Below are 17,175 nucleotides of genomic sequence, written 5' to 3' on the forward strand. Positions count from 1 at the left end.
CATAAGTCATTATCGCTCTTTGTCCATCCGTGTCGAACTATTACGAACCATGATCAAAGGACTCCGGCGGCGGCACGGACCGATCAAGCGTACTCTGGCACGGCCGTGCGGACCGTCTCTCGAAAGCGATCTGTGAAAGCGGCAAGGTGCGGCCTGTGCCGAGACCTTTGTGAGTGCTGCGTTATGACCGCTTAGTTAGCGTTGAAGCGACAGGCAGCACGAAAGTAAAGTGGCTCGCGGCTGCAGGCGACTTTGCGATCGTCTTACGGGAAGGACGGACGGATGGACAGTTTTCTTGTTCGGTAAACATTTAAATGCTTACGCATTTAAAACTTCGGTTTTCTGATTAGCTTTTTCTGCTGTTCTGTGTTGTCTTGTGTGGTACCGCGCTGCTGCGCTGTGGTACTAGCACTCAAGCATTGCAAAGCTAGCATCTGGGGCTGAATTCACTAAGCTTTTCGTTCGTAAGTGCTCTTCGCTAATAATATCAGAATTCACTAGAAATTCCTGTTACGAATAATTCTAGCGTAAGAGCTTTTTCTGCGAATACGGGACCTGGTCACCTCAAGCACGCGAAAACGCTACTCTGCCGAGCTAAACATGTTGAGCCTCGGCTTATAAACAGCATTCAGAATGATTGAAAAGCTGGCAACGTAGTGGCGCACTCTTAACTATACCTGGGCAGCGCGACGGAACACAGAAATCAGACAGACGACAAAATATAAGCGGGGCATGCGGTCTATTCCCAACCAGTTCAAGCGAAGCTTGTTATAAGGTACAGATTTCGGTGGCGTACGCAAAACGCTATCATCATCAGCAATGGCTCGAGCGCCCTCGTCTTCTTCCACAGCTAGCACGTTGGCGCCCCTCGACGCAATCGTGCGAACGCGCTCGTGCCCACTGCTCGCGCGTTCGTCGTCGCCGTCATCTTCCACAGCTGGCGCCGTTCCACATCTGCTCGAACGTATTCCCCCAAACGCGCGCATGCGCGCAATGTCATACGTTCGAGCAGATGAGGTTGCGGTCTCATTTTAGCTCCGCCTTCGCCATGGGACGGCCGCGAGTGGTCCGTATACGCCCGAAGAACAGCGATTTTACGAGGAAAGACGCTAAGAGCAGCGGGGTGAATGTGACCGTCGGTGTGTCGCCGCCGACTCGCCTTCCCGAGAAGAACGTGCCCGCGACGCGGCGAGCAAGCGTCCACGTCGCGCCGCAGACCCGGCGGTGCGGGAAGAAGAGCGCGCCCGCGCCTCGGACGTCGTCGTCGCGGCGACTCGCCTTCCCGAGAAGAGGAACGCGCCCACGACGCGGCGCGCAAGAGACGGCGTAGATAAAGATTTGAGGGGCTTTAGGCGCAGCGCCGACGACTATGGCCACAACGAAGGCGCGCGAGGATTCGACGGTGCCTACGCGAGGTTCGAGAGAGACTTTCCTGACCGCAACTTCGGATCGAGCTGTACAGTGTGCGATCGGCTGTGGTTCGACAACGACCTCTTTGAAATCAACGGGATACGGTCGGAAGACCTGTGTTCTACATTTAGATGTACTATCTGCCGGGTGTTCAAAATTAAGCTTTAAGGATTTTTAAAGATCGCTTGTGGCAGGTAGCATAATTGTTATCGATTGAGCTGGGTTATTCGAAGAGGCGGACATTATTAGCGCCAGAAATCGAAACACATATTAAATTAATTAACAAAAATGACTAATGAACTTCTTAGTTAATTACTTTATGACACATATTGCAATTTACGAATTGCAGCCGGTGAGTTTGCAAGACGCATCCACATTGAAATGAATTTCCAGGACAACACCAGTTTCGAGATATTATTTCCCAAAGTGTGGGACGAAATACATGGGCGTTCCAGTTACTTTTTGGCTTCAATGTATAAAACAGTCTTTTGAGTAAGTGCAACAACAGCGCATTTTTACGGCGAGTTTGATAGCGCGTATCTGCAAACTGGTGTGGTTCTGGAAATACATTCTAAGTGGATACACCTTTCAAGTTCTATGAGAACTTTCTTTTTCTTCGTTTTTGAATACCTCCCTAAGCAGAACAGCATTATAATTAATATTATCGGATAACCGTTGTCTTTAACTTCGTCAGGCATGCACGCCTTTAGTCCTCGCTTTCCCTTGAACATTAAAAAAATTAAAAATGCTCAACAATCATTCACTCAATCAATCAGTCTAGCACCTACTCGCTTGCGCAGTTGGCAGTTAATCTTTTTCCACGGTGCATCTATTTTTACTTATCACAGCAGGTTCTAAAAAAACCAAGGGCTCACAAGAAGATAAAGACATAAAATAATCAACGGCTATCAAACAACATTGTAATTTTAAGCCTGGAGGCTCCAGACTGAAGATTCTCTTCGGCCACTGTTGATCGCAATGGCATGTGTTTCACAATACGGTAACATTAACTATGTAATGGCCAACCTATCTACCATAACGTATATGCTATACGTTGAGGTTGATGCCTAAAAATTGAGATTTGAGAGTGGTAAATTCATCGCTTAGTCTATAGTATCGTTTTTCATAACGAATTTCAAGTTTAGGAAAAGAACCGTCATTAATGAATTTAGATACTAATGAAGTTTTTCCAACTCAAACAACATTTCATTAACGTTTTGCACAAATGTTCGTATTCTCTCCAGACCCAGAAATAAATATGGACAAGTAGTTCAAATTTTCCTCAACGTGAGACAATTTGTGGGCATTACAGGGTTAATATAAAACCGCAGTTGCGAAAGTTTGGCTTACTGCATGATCCCTACGCGTGTTCCTTCCAGGGCACCATCGGCAGCGACAACCTGCGTGGCCCTGGCGGCTTCGGCTGATGGGCAGCGCTTGCAGCGTCCGCAAGAGCGGGAAGCGGGCCTCCACGACGGCTGACAGCGCCACAGGCGTGCCCTACCTGACCGAGCGGCTGGAGCAGCACCGGGGCGGCATCAATTGCCTGGCGCTGAGCGAGGACCACTCGCTGCTCGTGTCCGGCAGCGAGGACGGCCGCGTGCTCTTGTGGAGCAGCCAGTCGACGCCCGTCGAACTGCTCGGCACGCTGAGTGGCCACGCGGGCTACGTCACGCACTGCACGGTGCACGGCAACTTCGTGCTCACCGGCTCCGCCGACGGCACGCTGCGCAAGTGGTCCATCGTGGACGCCAAGTGCGTGCACGTCTTCGTTGGCCACGGCGCGCGCGTCAACCGGGTGCTGTGCACGGGCGACCTGGTGCTCAGCACGTCACACGACAAGACGGCGCGCGCGTGGCGCTTCAACGCCGACCTGGACGAACAGGTGCGTCTTCCCGGCTCGCCCCCGCGTGAAGGGTCACCACGCGATTCTGCTTGCGCTCGGCTTGTCCAATGTGAAGAAATGGAGCACGCGCTAGGAGAGGAAAGCGTGCGTCTCCTCCTATAAGCCCTACCGCGGTTGTCTGCATGGCTGATAGCATGCGTTACCCGCGCGCCGTATGCTGGAGGTCATCTGCCGAGGGTGCCATGGGCGAGGCCAGATGACTCCCTCGGCATGGCCAGAGGCAGTTTCTTGGGCGCTGTCTTCCCGCGCGCCTAGTGTTGGAGATCACGTACTGTATGTTTTGGAGAAGCGGCACAGTTCAAACGGTGAAGCAATCGGCAGCACGAAGCATTCGCTTCGGGACTATAGCACGGGCGCACCCCGCTGTCGGCGCTCCTCACCACGCCAGCCTTGTGACTGCTAGTGCTCACGGTCATCGAATACGATAAGTTTTCTTTGCCTCTGTGTGCGTGACTGTTTAATTAGTAAGTGAATGCCTCTTTAGTTAGTAGGGGAATGTTTAAGGCAATGCAAAAAGCCTGATGTAACTAATACATTGCTATCATTATCAATGTTTTGCCTTTCGGACGAAATTTCAACCTTTTTTTCTTCACTCGGGCTTCCGATAGCTGTGGTTCTTGGTGCTATCGGTCCGACATCACGATTGGCTGGCACCCCCCACTCTTACGAGCAGTTCCAGCGCAAAGCTTTCTTGTGAATCCGGGCTCAGGTTCTATGAGACTATGGAGCACCCATATCAGTGGCTATGGATGGTTCAAGCGGCATCTGTAATGAGCACGAAGCTTTTATACCGCTCGCTGCAAATAATCGAAACTCAGTCACCTAAAATTTATTGCAGAAGCTCAGAAATGTCTTAGAGACAACGCCTGTGCTTAGTGAATCGACTGCCGGTGGCGCTGTCATTGGTTCATATATACGCAGTTATAAAGCGAAGTACACCAAGGACGAAATCACGTGTGCTTGCTGTGGTAAAGCTAGAGAAACGGTGGAACATGTTTTATTGGAATGTGAAGAAATCTACCTAGCTGCAAGTTCCTCCTCTGACCTCCTTGAAGTCCTTGGGTTCAGGGATAACACGGGCAAAGTAAACATGTCAGCTGTAGAAATTAGTAAGAGGCGGTTGGAGGTTTGGTGGCAGAAAAGTAGGGAGACCACAAACAACGGAGACGTACAGAAACAGAATTCCCAGTAATTATTCAAAAAGGTTGATGCCTGGAATTCTTTGTATATGTGTGTTTCTCAAAAATAAAAGCAGGTTATTAGGAAAAATAAGAACAAGAGCTTGGTGGCGCAACCCACCACCCCGTTTCAAAGGGGACGCTCAGAGCATCCATCCATCCATGTATACGTATACGGCGTGAGTTCGCATACCATGACATTTTTTGTATTAGTTTTAATCCCCTCCGAGACAAAGCGGAGTTGCGCCCCTTGAGGTGGAAATTGCATACCAGGTTACGACGTTCAGATAGGTAATAAATAAACTTCGTTGTAGCTCAGCTACGTCGAGATAGTCTGCGGACTGAATCAGGGATCGGGTGAATGCAGCTTACTCCTCCCACGTAATCCTTCACAATCTAACATCTTGAATACTTCTTCCGATCAAGCCGTGCATAGCATTATGAAGGTCTTCTTGCCTGGGATCCTTCTTAATCTGTCTTTTTCCGACTTCCTAATGAAGAATTGTAGTAGCCCCCGTGCAATCTCTGGGGATATGTCTTCCTATATTCACGTATGCTTCATCAACCCCTTGACGACGCAAGTTAGGTAATGTAATGCCCAGAACAGATAAGCAGTGCTGTCTATTAGAGTAGCATAATAAATGCCAAGGGAAGGGAAGCGCAGTTGAAGATGGCACGGGATCAGTTCGTGGGATGAGATTAGGAAATGGACTCAGCTGACGCAAGACAGCGGTAATTCTGGGACAGTAAAATGAGCTAACGCAAAGCAGTAAAATCGCTGGGATAGGCCTTCATCCTTCTGTGGACATAAACAGGCAGATGATAATGAGTGTAACGAAAGCAGTGGTGATATTTGTCATGATTAGCACGGTCTGCGTACCATTCCACTACCATAATAGTTAAGAGCCCAAGAACTAGTTTCGTTGTGTTTATCCGCCAATGCTCTGCGTTAGGCAGTTATTGTTTCATCTTCGTCATACGAGCTCCGCAGCCTCCCCTTCGCACTCAGAATTCGGTTGAGAAAAATAGAGCTCCGCCACCGCCATTGAATAAAACTCACATCCATGCGATATAATCGGCTGTTTGGAGCCGGACACTGTCACCATAGTGCTATCAAGCAGCTTCCATGAATGACGAATTTCTTGGAAGTTTTGTGCTCCACGCTAACTATTTTTAATCGTGGAGTCTGTGCATGTATTTAGAAGTCCACTGCAGGTAATATACTGTAGCGGCAATATTGTGTACGTCGCAAAGACACAGTTGATCTTGAGATGATGGCGGTATCCGTTGTGACAGCCTGCTGTAGTGGCAGTTAAGTTCAGAGCCGAAGGAATTGATGAAATCTGCAGATTTACTTTTTTTTTCTTTACAGGAAATGGAAGAGCAGCGGCTGCTGCGTCAAGTGGCAAGCAGCGGCCGCAGCAGTCCACGCAGTACCGCCACCAAGAAGCGGTCAGACAGCCAGGCTAGCACCGTCCAGAAGGACCCCGAAGGAGACGACACCTCCACGTCCTCGGGATTCTCGGAGGGGGCAGACTCCAGATCGCAAACGCACACAGTCGATGACCGCATCACCGTCTTTCGAGTAAGGAACAACGACACTTGTTCAATGTGCTCGCTATAGCAAGAGCCTGGGGACACTGGCGATTCGATAGTCAATAAGGCGACCACATCCCAACTGTCCTCGTGTCAATAAATATCTCCAGCAGCAGCAATAACATGAGATCGCCAAAACAGGGAGAATTCGCAGCAGTAGATTTCACTGTTTACCTTGGAGTGTTTACACGCGTGCTCTCTGGACAGCTGTGGACAGGCGAAGAACTCTCACGCTGCCACTTTCTTCCTGCTTGAGCGCGCTCACAACAATATGGCAAACCGAGGCGTATTCTCCTTCGACAGTTTTTTTCTTAGTGGGTATAGCACAGAGTGTCCGCATCAGGTGTTGTTTACTGCATTGACACGATGGGAAGAAACGCAACTCAGAGTCCGTCATACAAACAACTCTTGGCTAATAAGTGAACACTGCGGAAAAAAGAAAGCATGAAAGAAAAGGGAAACCAAAACAAGATATAGACATGTCTCCGCAAGCATACGTACAGTTCTCTACGCGCATATCATGGAGAGGATAAGCACCTTAACTTATCAGCCATCCTATGCCAGCGGCTTCTAATTCAATGGCTCCTAAGGAACATGATACGGGCTATCAGGATAGACTACAACAGCGGCTTTTTGTTATCAGGGAAGCAAGCAGCGCTTCTCTCGATACGGAGAGTAAAAGTTTGGGCAGAAGTGCAAGTGGCGTGGCTAAGTAAACAAGGAGGCGTCCTCTCTGGGTTAGTTGAGGTAGAAGGGGGCAGCTTGAGTCACCGTTTTCAGGGTGAAATGGTTGCTCAATTATAGTACACTCCAAGGTTGCCTCCGAATTTCTATTGTGCCTATTTGGGCGACATCGAAACGTCTAGCAGGCTAATTAAATAATTTCTTTGTCTCTCTACTTTCACTATGAACAAAATCGTGCGTGCTCAGGCAGATGTGCGCTCTTAGCTTACTTTGCGTAACTGTAGCTCACAATGCGGTCAAGTTTGGCCTCAAAATGTTCTTTATCTAACATTTAAACCATTGCCGTCGTTTTTTTTTTTTATTATTATTATTTTAACACATTGGCGGAATCTCTATGTCGCAATCGCATGCTGATTTTGAGATTTTCTTTTTCTTTTTTTCTTTTTAACAGCGTAGCTGTTTAAGCCGGCCGTAATTTGTGCCGCGAGCAGCAAAACCTCGCCGAGCTATGACGTCACTGCGTTGCCTAGCAACCCCATACCAGTTGTGCGATAGCTTCGCACGACTCCGCGCCGAGACGCTGCGCGCAGCGCGTCTGCTCCTCTTGCCACAAACGTTCCGTGTAGCAGGTGTGAAGGCGGGGTTGCTAGTGTGCGGGCGGTAGTAGCAGCCATGGGGAGACCGAGGAAGAACCGCACTCCCGAGGAAGAGGCCGCTTTCCGGGGATCACGCCGCTTGGTCAAACAAGAATGCAATCGCGGGCGTCGAGCTGATCCTGCCCGGAGAGCTGAGAAAGTTTTAGCCAAGCGACGGCGCAGGGTCGAAGCTGCGCCTCGCTTCTCCCAACTCCGGCAACGCTCCTGCGCCACCGCGCCAATGATGGCGTCACTGCGCGTTGCATAGCGCAGCTTGCAATACCGACGCCGTGTTCCAATGCCGACACCGTGTTCCAGAAGACCCGCTCCGTCAATGCGATGCCTAGCAATCACTTACCCAGCTTGACCCAGCCATGTCATTGCTTCGCGCCGCAATTCTTACTTTGCGTAGTCAAGACATCACTTTGTGAAGCTTGGCCATGATGTCACACTGATTATAAAGGTCATGTCGCCGCGACGGCAACACACTCAACTCTCGTAGACTTCGCACTGAGTAAATGTAACATGGGACGGCCGAAGAAGTACAAGACTCCCGAATTAGAAGCTGCTCAGCTGGAAGCTCGTCGTGATGCCAGCCGAGAACGAATGCGGCGATTGCGTTCTAATCCGGAGTATCGCGCCGAAGCCGTTGCTGCTAAACACGCCAAGGCTAGTAAAACCTCGAAGAAGCTAGGTCGCTCTCCAGCTCCGCTGTTTACTCCCGCCTTGCACCACTAGCGCAAGCTGCCCACTTTTTTTTGAGGGGTGGAGGACGTGAGGGGACGGTATACCATGTCTGAAAGCTCCCGTTCTTGCCTAGGTTGTTTCAAGCACCTTCAATTATGTTTCTACAGCGGCAGCTCTTTGTGTACAGGGTTGTAAATTGGGGGTATGTGTGTTTGTGAGTACAGATCTTTTATTTTTTCGTTGTTTTTTATTTTATTTGACAGCAGTTCTATTTTAGTGTAACCTCTGGAGCACGCTGTATGGCCCATAGTTGGTTTTGCAGGTGTGAGCTGATCAGCGCGGCCGCATCATTATACAGGGTGTTTCAGCGAACACTTTCAAAAACATTTTAGAGGTTGCCTGGGGCAGATAGCACAGTTCTTGTTCATGAGCTGGTGTATTCGAAGAGAAGGACATTACTTGCACAAAAAAAATGAAATTTATAATCGACTAATTAACAAAAATTAACTGACTAAATTTTAAACTAATTACCTTATGGCCTATATTGAAATTTACAAATTCTAGCCGTCTCACGTCACAACATCGACGGCAGCAGAGCTCGCAGCGCTTTGTGCCGCACTGCAATTCATTAGTGAACAAGTGACACACAAATGGACAATTTTCTCCGACTCAAAGGCGGCTCTGCAGTCTCTACTATCACCTTTACACCGCGGTCCACACGAGCAGCTGGTCTTTGAGATTGCCGAGGCAATACACACTCTGACTGAGATAGGGCAAGAAATAACTTTTCAGTGGCTTCCGAGTCACTGTGGAATTATCGGCAATGAACGGGCCGATCAAGCTGCCCGCACAGCTCATAAAGAAGATCACAAACGATCCATACCACTTTCTAGGACTGATGCTGCACGGAAGCTCTGCGTGCTTGCTCGCCAACGCACAAGATCACAATGGAATGAATCGCACTTCATGCATGCTCGCTTATACTCTCTGGACCCAACCCTAAGCCTTCGAGTACCACCAAGGCTTCGCCGAGGAGACGCAACTCTTTTGTGCAGGTTATGGTTGGGCGTTGCGTTTACCAACGGCTATGCGTTCCGCATAGGAATGGCCGACAGCGCAGCCTGTGACCACTGCGGCAATGAAGAATCGATTCAACATATTTTGTGCGCCTGCCCGCAGTACAGTGCGCAAAGACATTCTCTTACCAACGCGTTCAACCAATTGGACGACCGGCCTCTGTCGGAAGAAAAAATTCTCCGCCACAGACTGGACTTAACGTCACAGAAGAAGGCCGTGCAGGCGCTTCTGCGCTTCTTGCGAGCCACCGGCCTATCTGACCGACTGTGATTACAACACTCTTCCAGTGCGACGAAACAATCGCACACCTTCCTTGTGAGTGCCCTCGCTTTAACCCGCAGAGAGCAGCTCTCTCAGCCACGATATATATACTGGACAAACGCCCAATAACGCAAATCAACTTCCTTGGAAACTGGCCTACACGAAAAACAGCGCGAGCCGCCTTGAAGGCACTGTTGCGTTATTTAATGACACCGGACTCTGTGACAAATTATGACTCTACACTGTGTGACTCTACACTGTGTGACTGTACACTGTGTGACTGTACACTGTGTGACTCTACACTGTGTGACTCTACACTGTGTGAGAAATTGTGACTCTACACTGTGTGACGTAGGATGGAACGTTGACACTGTGCAACACTAGAACGCCTTCTCAGACTGCGTGACTATGCCCACAGAAACAGTTCTGTTTTGTGTGTGTGTGTGATTTTCTTTTTCCTTTTTCGCCCTTTTTTATACTTATTTTTTCTCTCTCTCCTGTCAAATCCCTTTACCCCTCCCCCAGTACAGGGTAGCCAACCGGAGATAATGTCTGGTTAACCTCCCTGTCTTTCCTTTACCTTTCTCTCTCTCTCTCTCTACAAATTCTAGCCGTGGAGTTCGCAAGGCGGATCCACTTGGAACGAATCTCAGGATGACACCACTTTCGAGATATTGATTCCCCGAACTTTGCGGAGAAATGCATTGGCGTTCTAGTTACTTTCTTAATAAAACATCATTGTATGCACTGAAGCACAAAAGTAACTGGAACGCCAATGCATTTCTCCGCAAAGTTCGGGAATCAATATGTCGAAACTGGTGTCAACCTGGGAATTCGTTTCATCCTGAGAATTTGAAAGTGTTCGCTGAAACATCCGGTATTATGAAGAACAACAGTTTCACTTGGAACTCTCTAAGGAAGTTAATTCCCTCACTAAACATTACCTTACTTTTTGCAAGAATTTAATGTGTTCTGCTTGCCGCAGTGGACTTCGAGTAAAGTTAATGAATACGTTAACATTCAGTGGCAGCTTCCAGTTGCGTTCACATTCAAAAAGAAAAAAGAACGAAAAAAAAAAGACGGCGGCTGCATGACAACGACTGCAAGACGACGCGCGGGTTTAAAACTCGTCGTCGCTGGCCGCAGCGTAAAAGAGCAAACGTACCGACAGTGCAAATGATGTTTGGAACTCATAATGGGTCTCGCAGTAAAATCCGACTATTTGCAGACACTAACGGCGACGCAGCTGTGCGTTGGACGTGTTGGTTAGCCTATATTTATCGAACATTGTAACGCCAGCAGGCAAGGTCAAGAGGAAGGCGTGGACACCACGCTGGTCCAATCGCACACAGCTTATACAGCTTATACAAGGAAAATTCGCATAACTACCAAGAATTACCTGTTGAAGTTATCGTAACCTGTTGTCCTTATTTCCTGGAACTCTAATTCTCTCCAAGTTCGTAGACGGTATTTTTTGCATATTTTACTACTTCAGACATAAAGCTCACTGTTAGGACATTATTTTAGAAAACAGTAATGGAATCAGTCAACAGTGGGTGAACAAAGCAAGCTTCAACCTGGAGCTTGAACATTTCGTCAAGGAAACTCGTGTTCGACTCCGGCAGAGGCTTCCTTTGTTTGTACAGCTTTGATCAATTCAAGTTTCAATCTTCCGGTGAACCCTTTGTCTAGTTTGGATTAAAATGGAAATAGGGTTTTCTAGTAGTGTACCTAACACACCGAGTGTATATTTAAAGCAGCCTATAAAATGTGGCCATACAGTGACCCATGATCATGTGAGCCATGTTCATGGTGACCTGTGCGTATGAAAATGCACGGACCAAGCATTACACGGACCGTATTCTTGACCTAACACTTTTTGTTTGTCTTTTTAACGATTGCTAACTGCAGCGAAATGAAGAATCAGGCTCATGTCATCAGATATGACACGTCACGATGTCCGCACATAATATCCCCCCCCCCATTTGAGATTGTACGGATGCGCAATGCTCCCTGAGCCCATCTTTGAGGCAGCGCTCCGTCTGTCCGATATAAGCCTTTTCACAAGACAGCGGTAAATATACAGGGTGTTTCAGCGAACACTTTAAATTTTTTTGATTGCCTGTGGTAGATAGCAAAATTAAAGTTTGAGTTGATCTACCCAAAGAGGAGGACATTACTTGCACAAAAACAATTGAGATGCATAATCGAATAATTAACAAAAATTCATAAATTTCAATACATGAAGTCTAGCAGGTGAGACTGCAAGGAATATCCACTTGAAAAGAATTGTGTGGATGACACCATTACGACATATGCGCCGTCCAACTTGCAGGTAAAATTGCACTGTCGTTCCACTTACTTTCTTAAAAAAAGTAGTTTTCTACATTGAAGTACAAAAGTAATAACTGCAACGCCAATCCATTTCTCCGCAAAGTTCGGGAATTAATATCTCAAAACTGGTGTCATCCTGAGAATTCGTTCCAAGTGGATCCGGCCTGCGAACTCCATGGCTAGAATTGGTCAATTTCAATATAGGACCTAAGGTAATTCGTTCAAAACTTAATTAGTGAATATTTGTTAATTAGTCGATTATGCATTTCATTTTGTTGTGCAAGCAATGTCCGCCCTTTCGAGTAGACACAATCATGGACTAGAATTCTGTTAGCCTGCCACAGGCATTTTTTTTCTTATCTATGAAAGTGTTCGCTGAAACACCCTGGTATATACCACGCCTGTTTACAAGCGACTAACTCCGTAGCATGCCTCATTTCGCCGGCCGGTTTTCTTTCCGCGTTATTTACTTTTGGGCACATTTTGGCAAGCTTATCCGGTACTGAAAACTCCACAGGGGTGCCGCACTTCTCGGCTACCTTCTTCAGGCGATGGGGCAGACGGTGCCCACATGGAACTGCTACAGGCTTAGTCTTGCCCCGGCATCTACCCATGTCTTCCCGTCCCTCACCTCGCCTTACTTCCTTTTCATGGGTTTCAGACACCGTGACCGCCAATTCCATCGGGTAGCCTGCTCTCTCCTACCGCGCTACTTGGTCCTGTACACTGTCAATTGGCCCTTCTGTGCGGACAAGACTCCTGGAGCGCATTACGAATGCTGTTTTTTTTTTTTTTTTTTTTTTTTTTTACAATGCCTCTTTTCCCGAGCTTTGAGTGGGCGGACTCATAGCTTAGGATGTCTTTTCTACTGCTGGCTTTCAACGCGCACGACACAACAAATGACAAAAGTTATGGTTGCAAATAAAAGCCACATATTTAGACACCAGTGACATCGTTATGTCATTTCCTGCGCGAAGCAATTAACGGCTCGACAACGACGCCTGCGGTACAAAGACGACGTCAACGACGATGAAGGCTGCATGACGACAGTGGCGACGACCGCAACGGCACGACCACCGCACTTCAGTTGACGGACATCCAAGGCAGCAAAGAGCTTTATCAGTGGAACGCTGAGTACGAAGTGCTGCGCTGAAGCCACCGAGGACCACGGTTCACTTGGCCAAGCGCGTCAAAGCCTGTGCCCTTTCTTAGCAAATAATTAGGTCTGTGCCTTTTTAGCAAATAAATATATCTGTGACAATTACCCCGCATCCTGATCATTTCCAAATCTCATCTCCAGTTCATCGAATCTGTCTCTGCCAAATCTTATCTCCGTCTCTTCTTTAGGTTGCCCATGAGAACAGTTTAACGTGCGCACTTTTGGCGTTCGACGACAACGTCACAAACGCCCGATAAAAAGCAATTAATTATGTCTATGCTGTTAAATTTAATGTTCAGTTCCTCTACACTTAATGCCAGCCCAAATCTCTGCACCTCTGTTACCCTTCACATGCACTGAGCGTTTCGTTATGGACACTAAAACTCGGTTTTGTAGGTCATTGCTGTTTTGCTCAGGAAAAAAAAAAAGCAGAAGCGAATTGAGATGCAAATTGAACGCTGAAGGTTGCCAACATTAGCTGCAGCTTCTGACCTAAATGAGCTTCGTTTCAGGGCCACACGAAGAGTGTCTTCCCGGTGATATTCGTGCCAGCGGACGGGCTCTCAGATTCTGACGCCGAGGACATCGTTGTCACAGGGTCGCACGACTGCACGGCTCGAACCTGGGGCATTTTCTCCGGTGATTGCTTAAAGGTACTCGCATCTTTCTTATTATTATGTTTAAGCTCGAAATGCGTGCAGCGTCATCCAGCAGAATTCTGTCAAGACCTGTCAGAATCTCAAAGTTTCAGCAGGGCCTGGTCCTCACCGTCAATCTAGCAGGGCCCTGCTGGCATCGCACAGGTTCGTCGATTTCGCAGTCTCGCGAAACGGTACCAGTAATCCGCTTTTTCATTTTTCTGTGCTGCCGTCTGCTGCTCTTAGCTGAAAACGTGTTGGAAGGGTGCCGGTGCATTATTCTGGGCCGCGATATTGTAGCGTTGCCTTTCCATTCATTCATTTTATTTGTTCTTCAAAATTACATATTGTGAAAGGAACTTCCAAGGACAAAAACTGCTACTTGACGGCTTGAGGAAATCCTTGGTGCTGGCTTTCTTTTTTTTTCTTTTTTTTTTTCATTGGCAGTCACAGCAACACAGCTAGAATATGGTCAATAAATGAAAAGAACAAAACAGGTAAACACACTTCTGGAACACGCTATGGGCTGCCGCAACATGAAAAAATTAATAATAAGAATAACCGCAAACATACGGTGCAAGCTCATGAAGAAACATTATACCGGGTGTTCCAGCGACCACTTTCAAAAATGTTTAAAGGTTGCCTGTGGCAGATAGCACCCATCTAGTTCATGAGCTGGTCTACTCGAAGAGGTGGATATTACATGTTTAAAAAATTGAAATTCATGTTGAATTAATTAACAAAATTCACTAATTAAGCTGTTAACTAATTACCTTATGGCCCATATTGCAATTTACAAATTCTAACCGAGGAGTTCGCAAGGCTTATCCACTTGGAACGAATTCTCAGGATGACACCAGTTTCGAGATTTAATTCTCGAACTGCAGAAAAATGCATTGGCGTTCCAGTTACTTTTGCGCTTCAATGCATAACACGACGTTTTGTTAAGAAAGTAACTGGAAGACCAATCATTCCTCCGCAAAGTTCGGGAATTATTATTTCGAAACTGGTGTCATCCTGAGAATTCGTTCCAAGTGGATCCGCCTTACGAACTCTACAGCTAGAATTTGTAAATTGCAATTGGACCATAATGTAATTAGTTAAAAACTTAATTAGTGAATCTTTTTCAATTATTCTATTATGCATTTCAATTTTGCACATGTAATGCCCGCCTCTTCGAGTAGACCAGCTCATGAACTAGAATTGTGCAATCTGTCACAGGCAACCTTTAAAATTTTTTAAAGCGTTCGCCGGAGAACCCTAGCTGTATATAGGCGAGATTTGCTAGTATATTGTATATGTCTGTGTATAACATGCATGTCACTCGTGTAACTTGTTTTGATTCGTAAATAACATCACTAGTTGTGTGAAACTGATGTTAGCATAGAAGCGAAAAATGGGCAACTTGTTATGGAAGCATGGCTAATTCCAGATGCGGCTTAACACGTGGCAGATCTTTTGGCGTGTGTAACACCGAAAATTATCCTTGTTTTTACCTGCTCTTTTTGATGACGTAAGACATATCACGTTTTTAAAGTTTCGAACCTTTCGAAGAAACTTTTAGGTGCCAGTCTTCTCGTGTCTTAGATTGTGTCCTAGTAGTTCGGGTTCCTAATTAGCCTTGATGTTTGCATTATCAATTGGGAATTTCCGGTAATGATTTAGCTTCTAAGTAACTAATTTCGGAGCATTTGTACGCCGTAGTTAGTTATACAGTGTGGGATTATCCCCTGATCAATATTTCTCGTGTGATACATCGGATCTCCGATGCTATTCCTTTTCACGCTTTTCGCACGTTGTCAGTGGTCAGAGCGACGCTCCGCCAGCGTCATTATTGCATGTCAGCCGTGGCGCCAATGTTGAGTGCGCGCCGGTTGTGCGTTTCCTTGATCGCGATTGATTATTAATGAGTCCCCAGGACAGCATGTCGATCCTGAAAGCTACTCAGCGCTCACCGGCTACTGGGTGAGAAGTCCTGGCCGCGCTCTTGTTCAAACAAAGTGGTCGACAAAAACAACCCGCCGATTTTGGTATTGCCAATGCGCCTGCCATGGAATTTGTTGTCGAATTTTTTGTCGCAGCTCGCTTTTTTTTTTATTCCTTTTACCCATTCTCTACGGAACACTTCGCATATTCGTTTCAAGAAACCTTAGAGCGCAGTTTTTCGTGTTTGATTACCGATTCAGATGCAGAGCGGTGCATTTGTTGACATCGGCGCATATGGCCGCTCGTCGTTTGCTTAAAATTGAAGGTGGGCGAATATGAACTTTTTGGAATGCGAATCGAATACGAATAGCAAGTATCGAGTATCAAACTGAATATTGAATAGTCAAACGCAGGTGCATATGTTGCAGCAGAAATATTTATTTAGGTCTAGTTAGGTGCTACGCCTGTACTGACTAGGGCAAAAAAGACTGCTAACTATCAGGGACAAAAGAACAGTTTCAAACACAAGATTAAAGTTGTCGATGAAAAAAATCTGCACGATTAGCTTCTCAACAAGTTCAGAGGCTGATTTCAAGCAAGCTTTCCAAGAAAGAATGGCTGCTGCATATGACTAGCTTTCCAAAAAGACTAAATGAATGGTTACCGAAAAAGCATCAGTAGTGGGAGAAAAAGCTGCTGAAGCTCTTGCGTGTCAATAGGCACATGTAAAAGGGCCCCTTGCAAAGAAAACATCACGCAGCGAGCTGCATGATGTTTCGCAGCTGCTCGGGCAGCTCGCAGAGGGTCATCGCCACCGCCGAGAGGACCCTGTCGTTCAGAATCGAATTATTTGCCACAATATATCGCGAATACAAAAGACCTAACGGGTGCGCTCAACATTCGCATCAGGGAGTATCGTAATCGTCGAATAATTTTTTTCTCTCTCTCAGTCCTGCATCGTCATATTATAGCAGACCTGTGGGAATCACTCAGAACAAGACAAAAAATAGGACAGGTATGTTGACGCTGTTATCAACAGCATCTGACGTGCACTGCTAGTTCCGATACTGGGCACAGTGGTCTTTGTAGTTGTGTTGCGTCGTTTCTTTCACTTAGATGAAGAAGAATGGGAAAGTAGGTTACTCTAGAACCGGCTATCCCAAAATCCCAAGTACACTACTATCAAGCATATAAAAGAGAATGCGACCACAGGTACGGCACCGGAAGCACGGTCTACGTGTTTATTATATTTGAGACAGTCATCGCGTAATCGCTAGGAGTGAGGTCGCACAAGTCTTTCCATATATAAAAATGTGCAGCATCTAAACTTGCACATAAACATACTATAACAGTGTTGTGCTATAGCGAAAAGCACAACACGGCAGCGACATGAACTTGTTAAAAAAAATGGGAGTAAACACCACGGAGAGCAGATAGTAATGCCAACCAGAAGCAGTCCATGATATCACTGTTCACTAAGAAATAGCGAAGGTCACCGACCACACCCCTCTGCCTTATTAGGGCGTGACACAAGCACTTTGCTTACAGCTAGAGGCTGTCCTGCAAGGAGGTTCAAATGCCGTGCAGGCAAGCCCGCTACTGGTCATATTTGTAGTTGTGTTGCGTCGTTTCCTTCGCTTAGATGAAGAAAAATGGGGAAGTAGGTTACTTTAGAACCGGCTAT

At 46.8% G+C, this 17,175-nt stretch overlaps 1 protein-coding gene across 1 annotated transcript in view; it reads left to right on the forward strand.

Moving 5' to 3' along the window:
* Positions 1-2,797: 2,797 nt before the first annotated feature.
* LOC119446829 (WD repeat-containing protein 86) overlaps positions 2,798-17,175 on the forward strand; it is a 66,519-nt gene continuing 52,141 nt past the window's right edge. Inside the window, exons 1-3 of the mRNA XM_037711487.2 lie at positions 2,798-3,295; positions 5,867-6,079; positions 13,440-13,580. Of these exons, the coding sequence (XP_037567415.1) occupies positions 2,837-3,295; positions 5,867-6,079; positions 13,440-13,580 (813 nt within the window). The 5' untranslated portion in view covers positions 2,798-2,836. The remainder of the gene's footprint in view (positions 3,296-5,866; positions 6,080-13,439; positions 13,581-17,175) is intronic.

The sequence above is a fragment of the Dermacentor silvarum genome, chromosome 1 (genome assembly GCF_013339745.2).
Source record: "Dermacentor silvarum isolate Dsil-2018 chromosome 1, BIME_Dsil_1.4, whole genome shotgun sequence".
Classification (NCBI taxonomy): Eukaryota; Metazoa; Arthropoda; class Arachnida; order Ixodida; family Ixodidae; genus Dermacentor; species Dermacentor silvarum.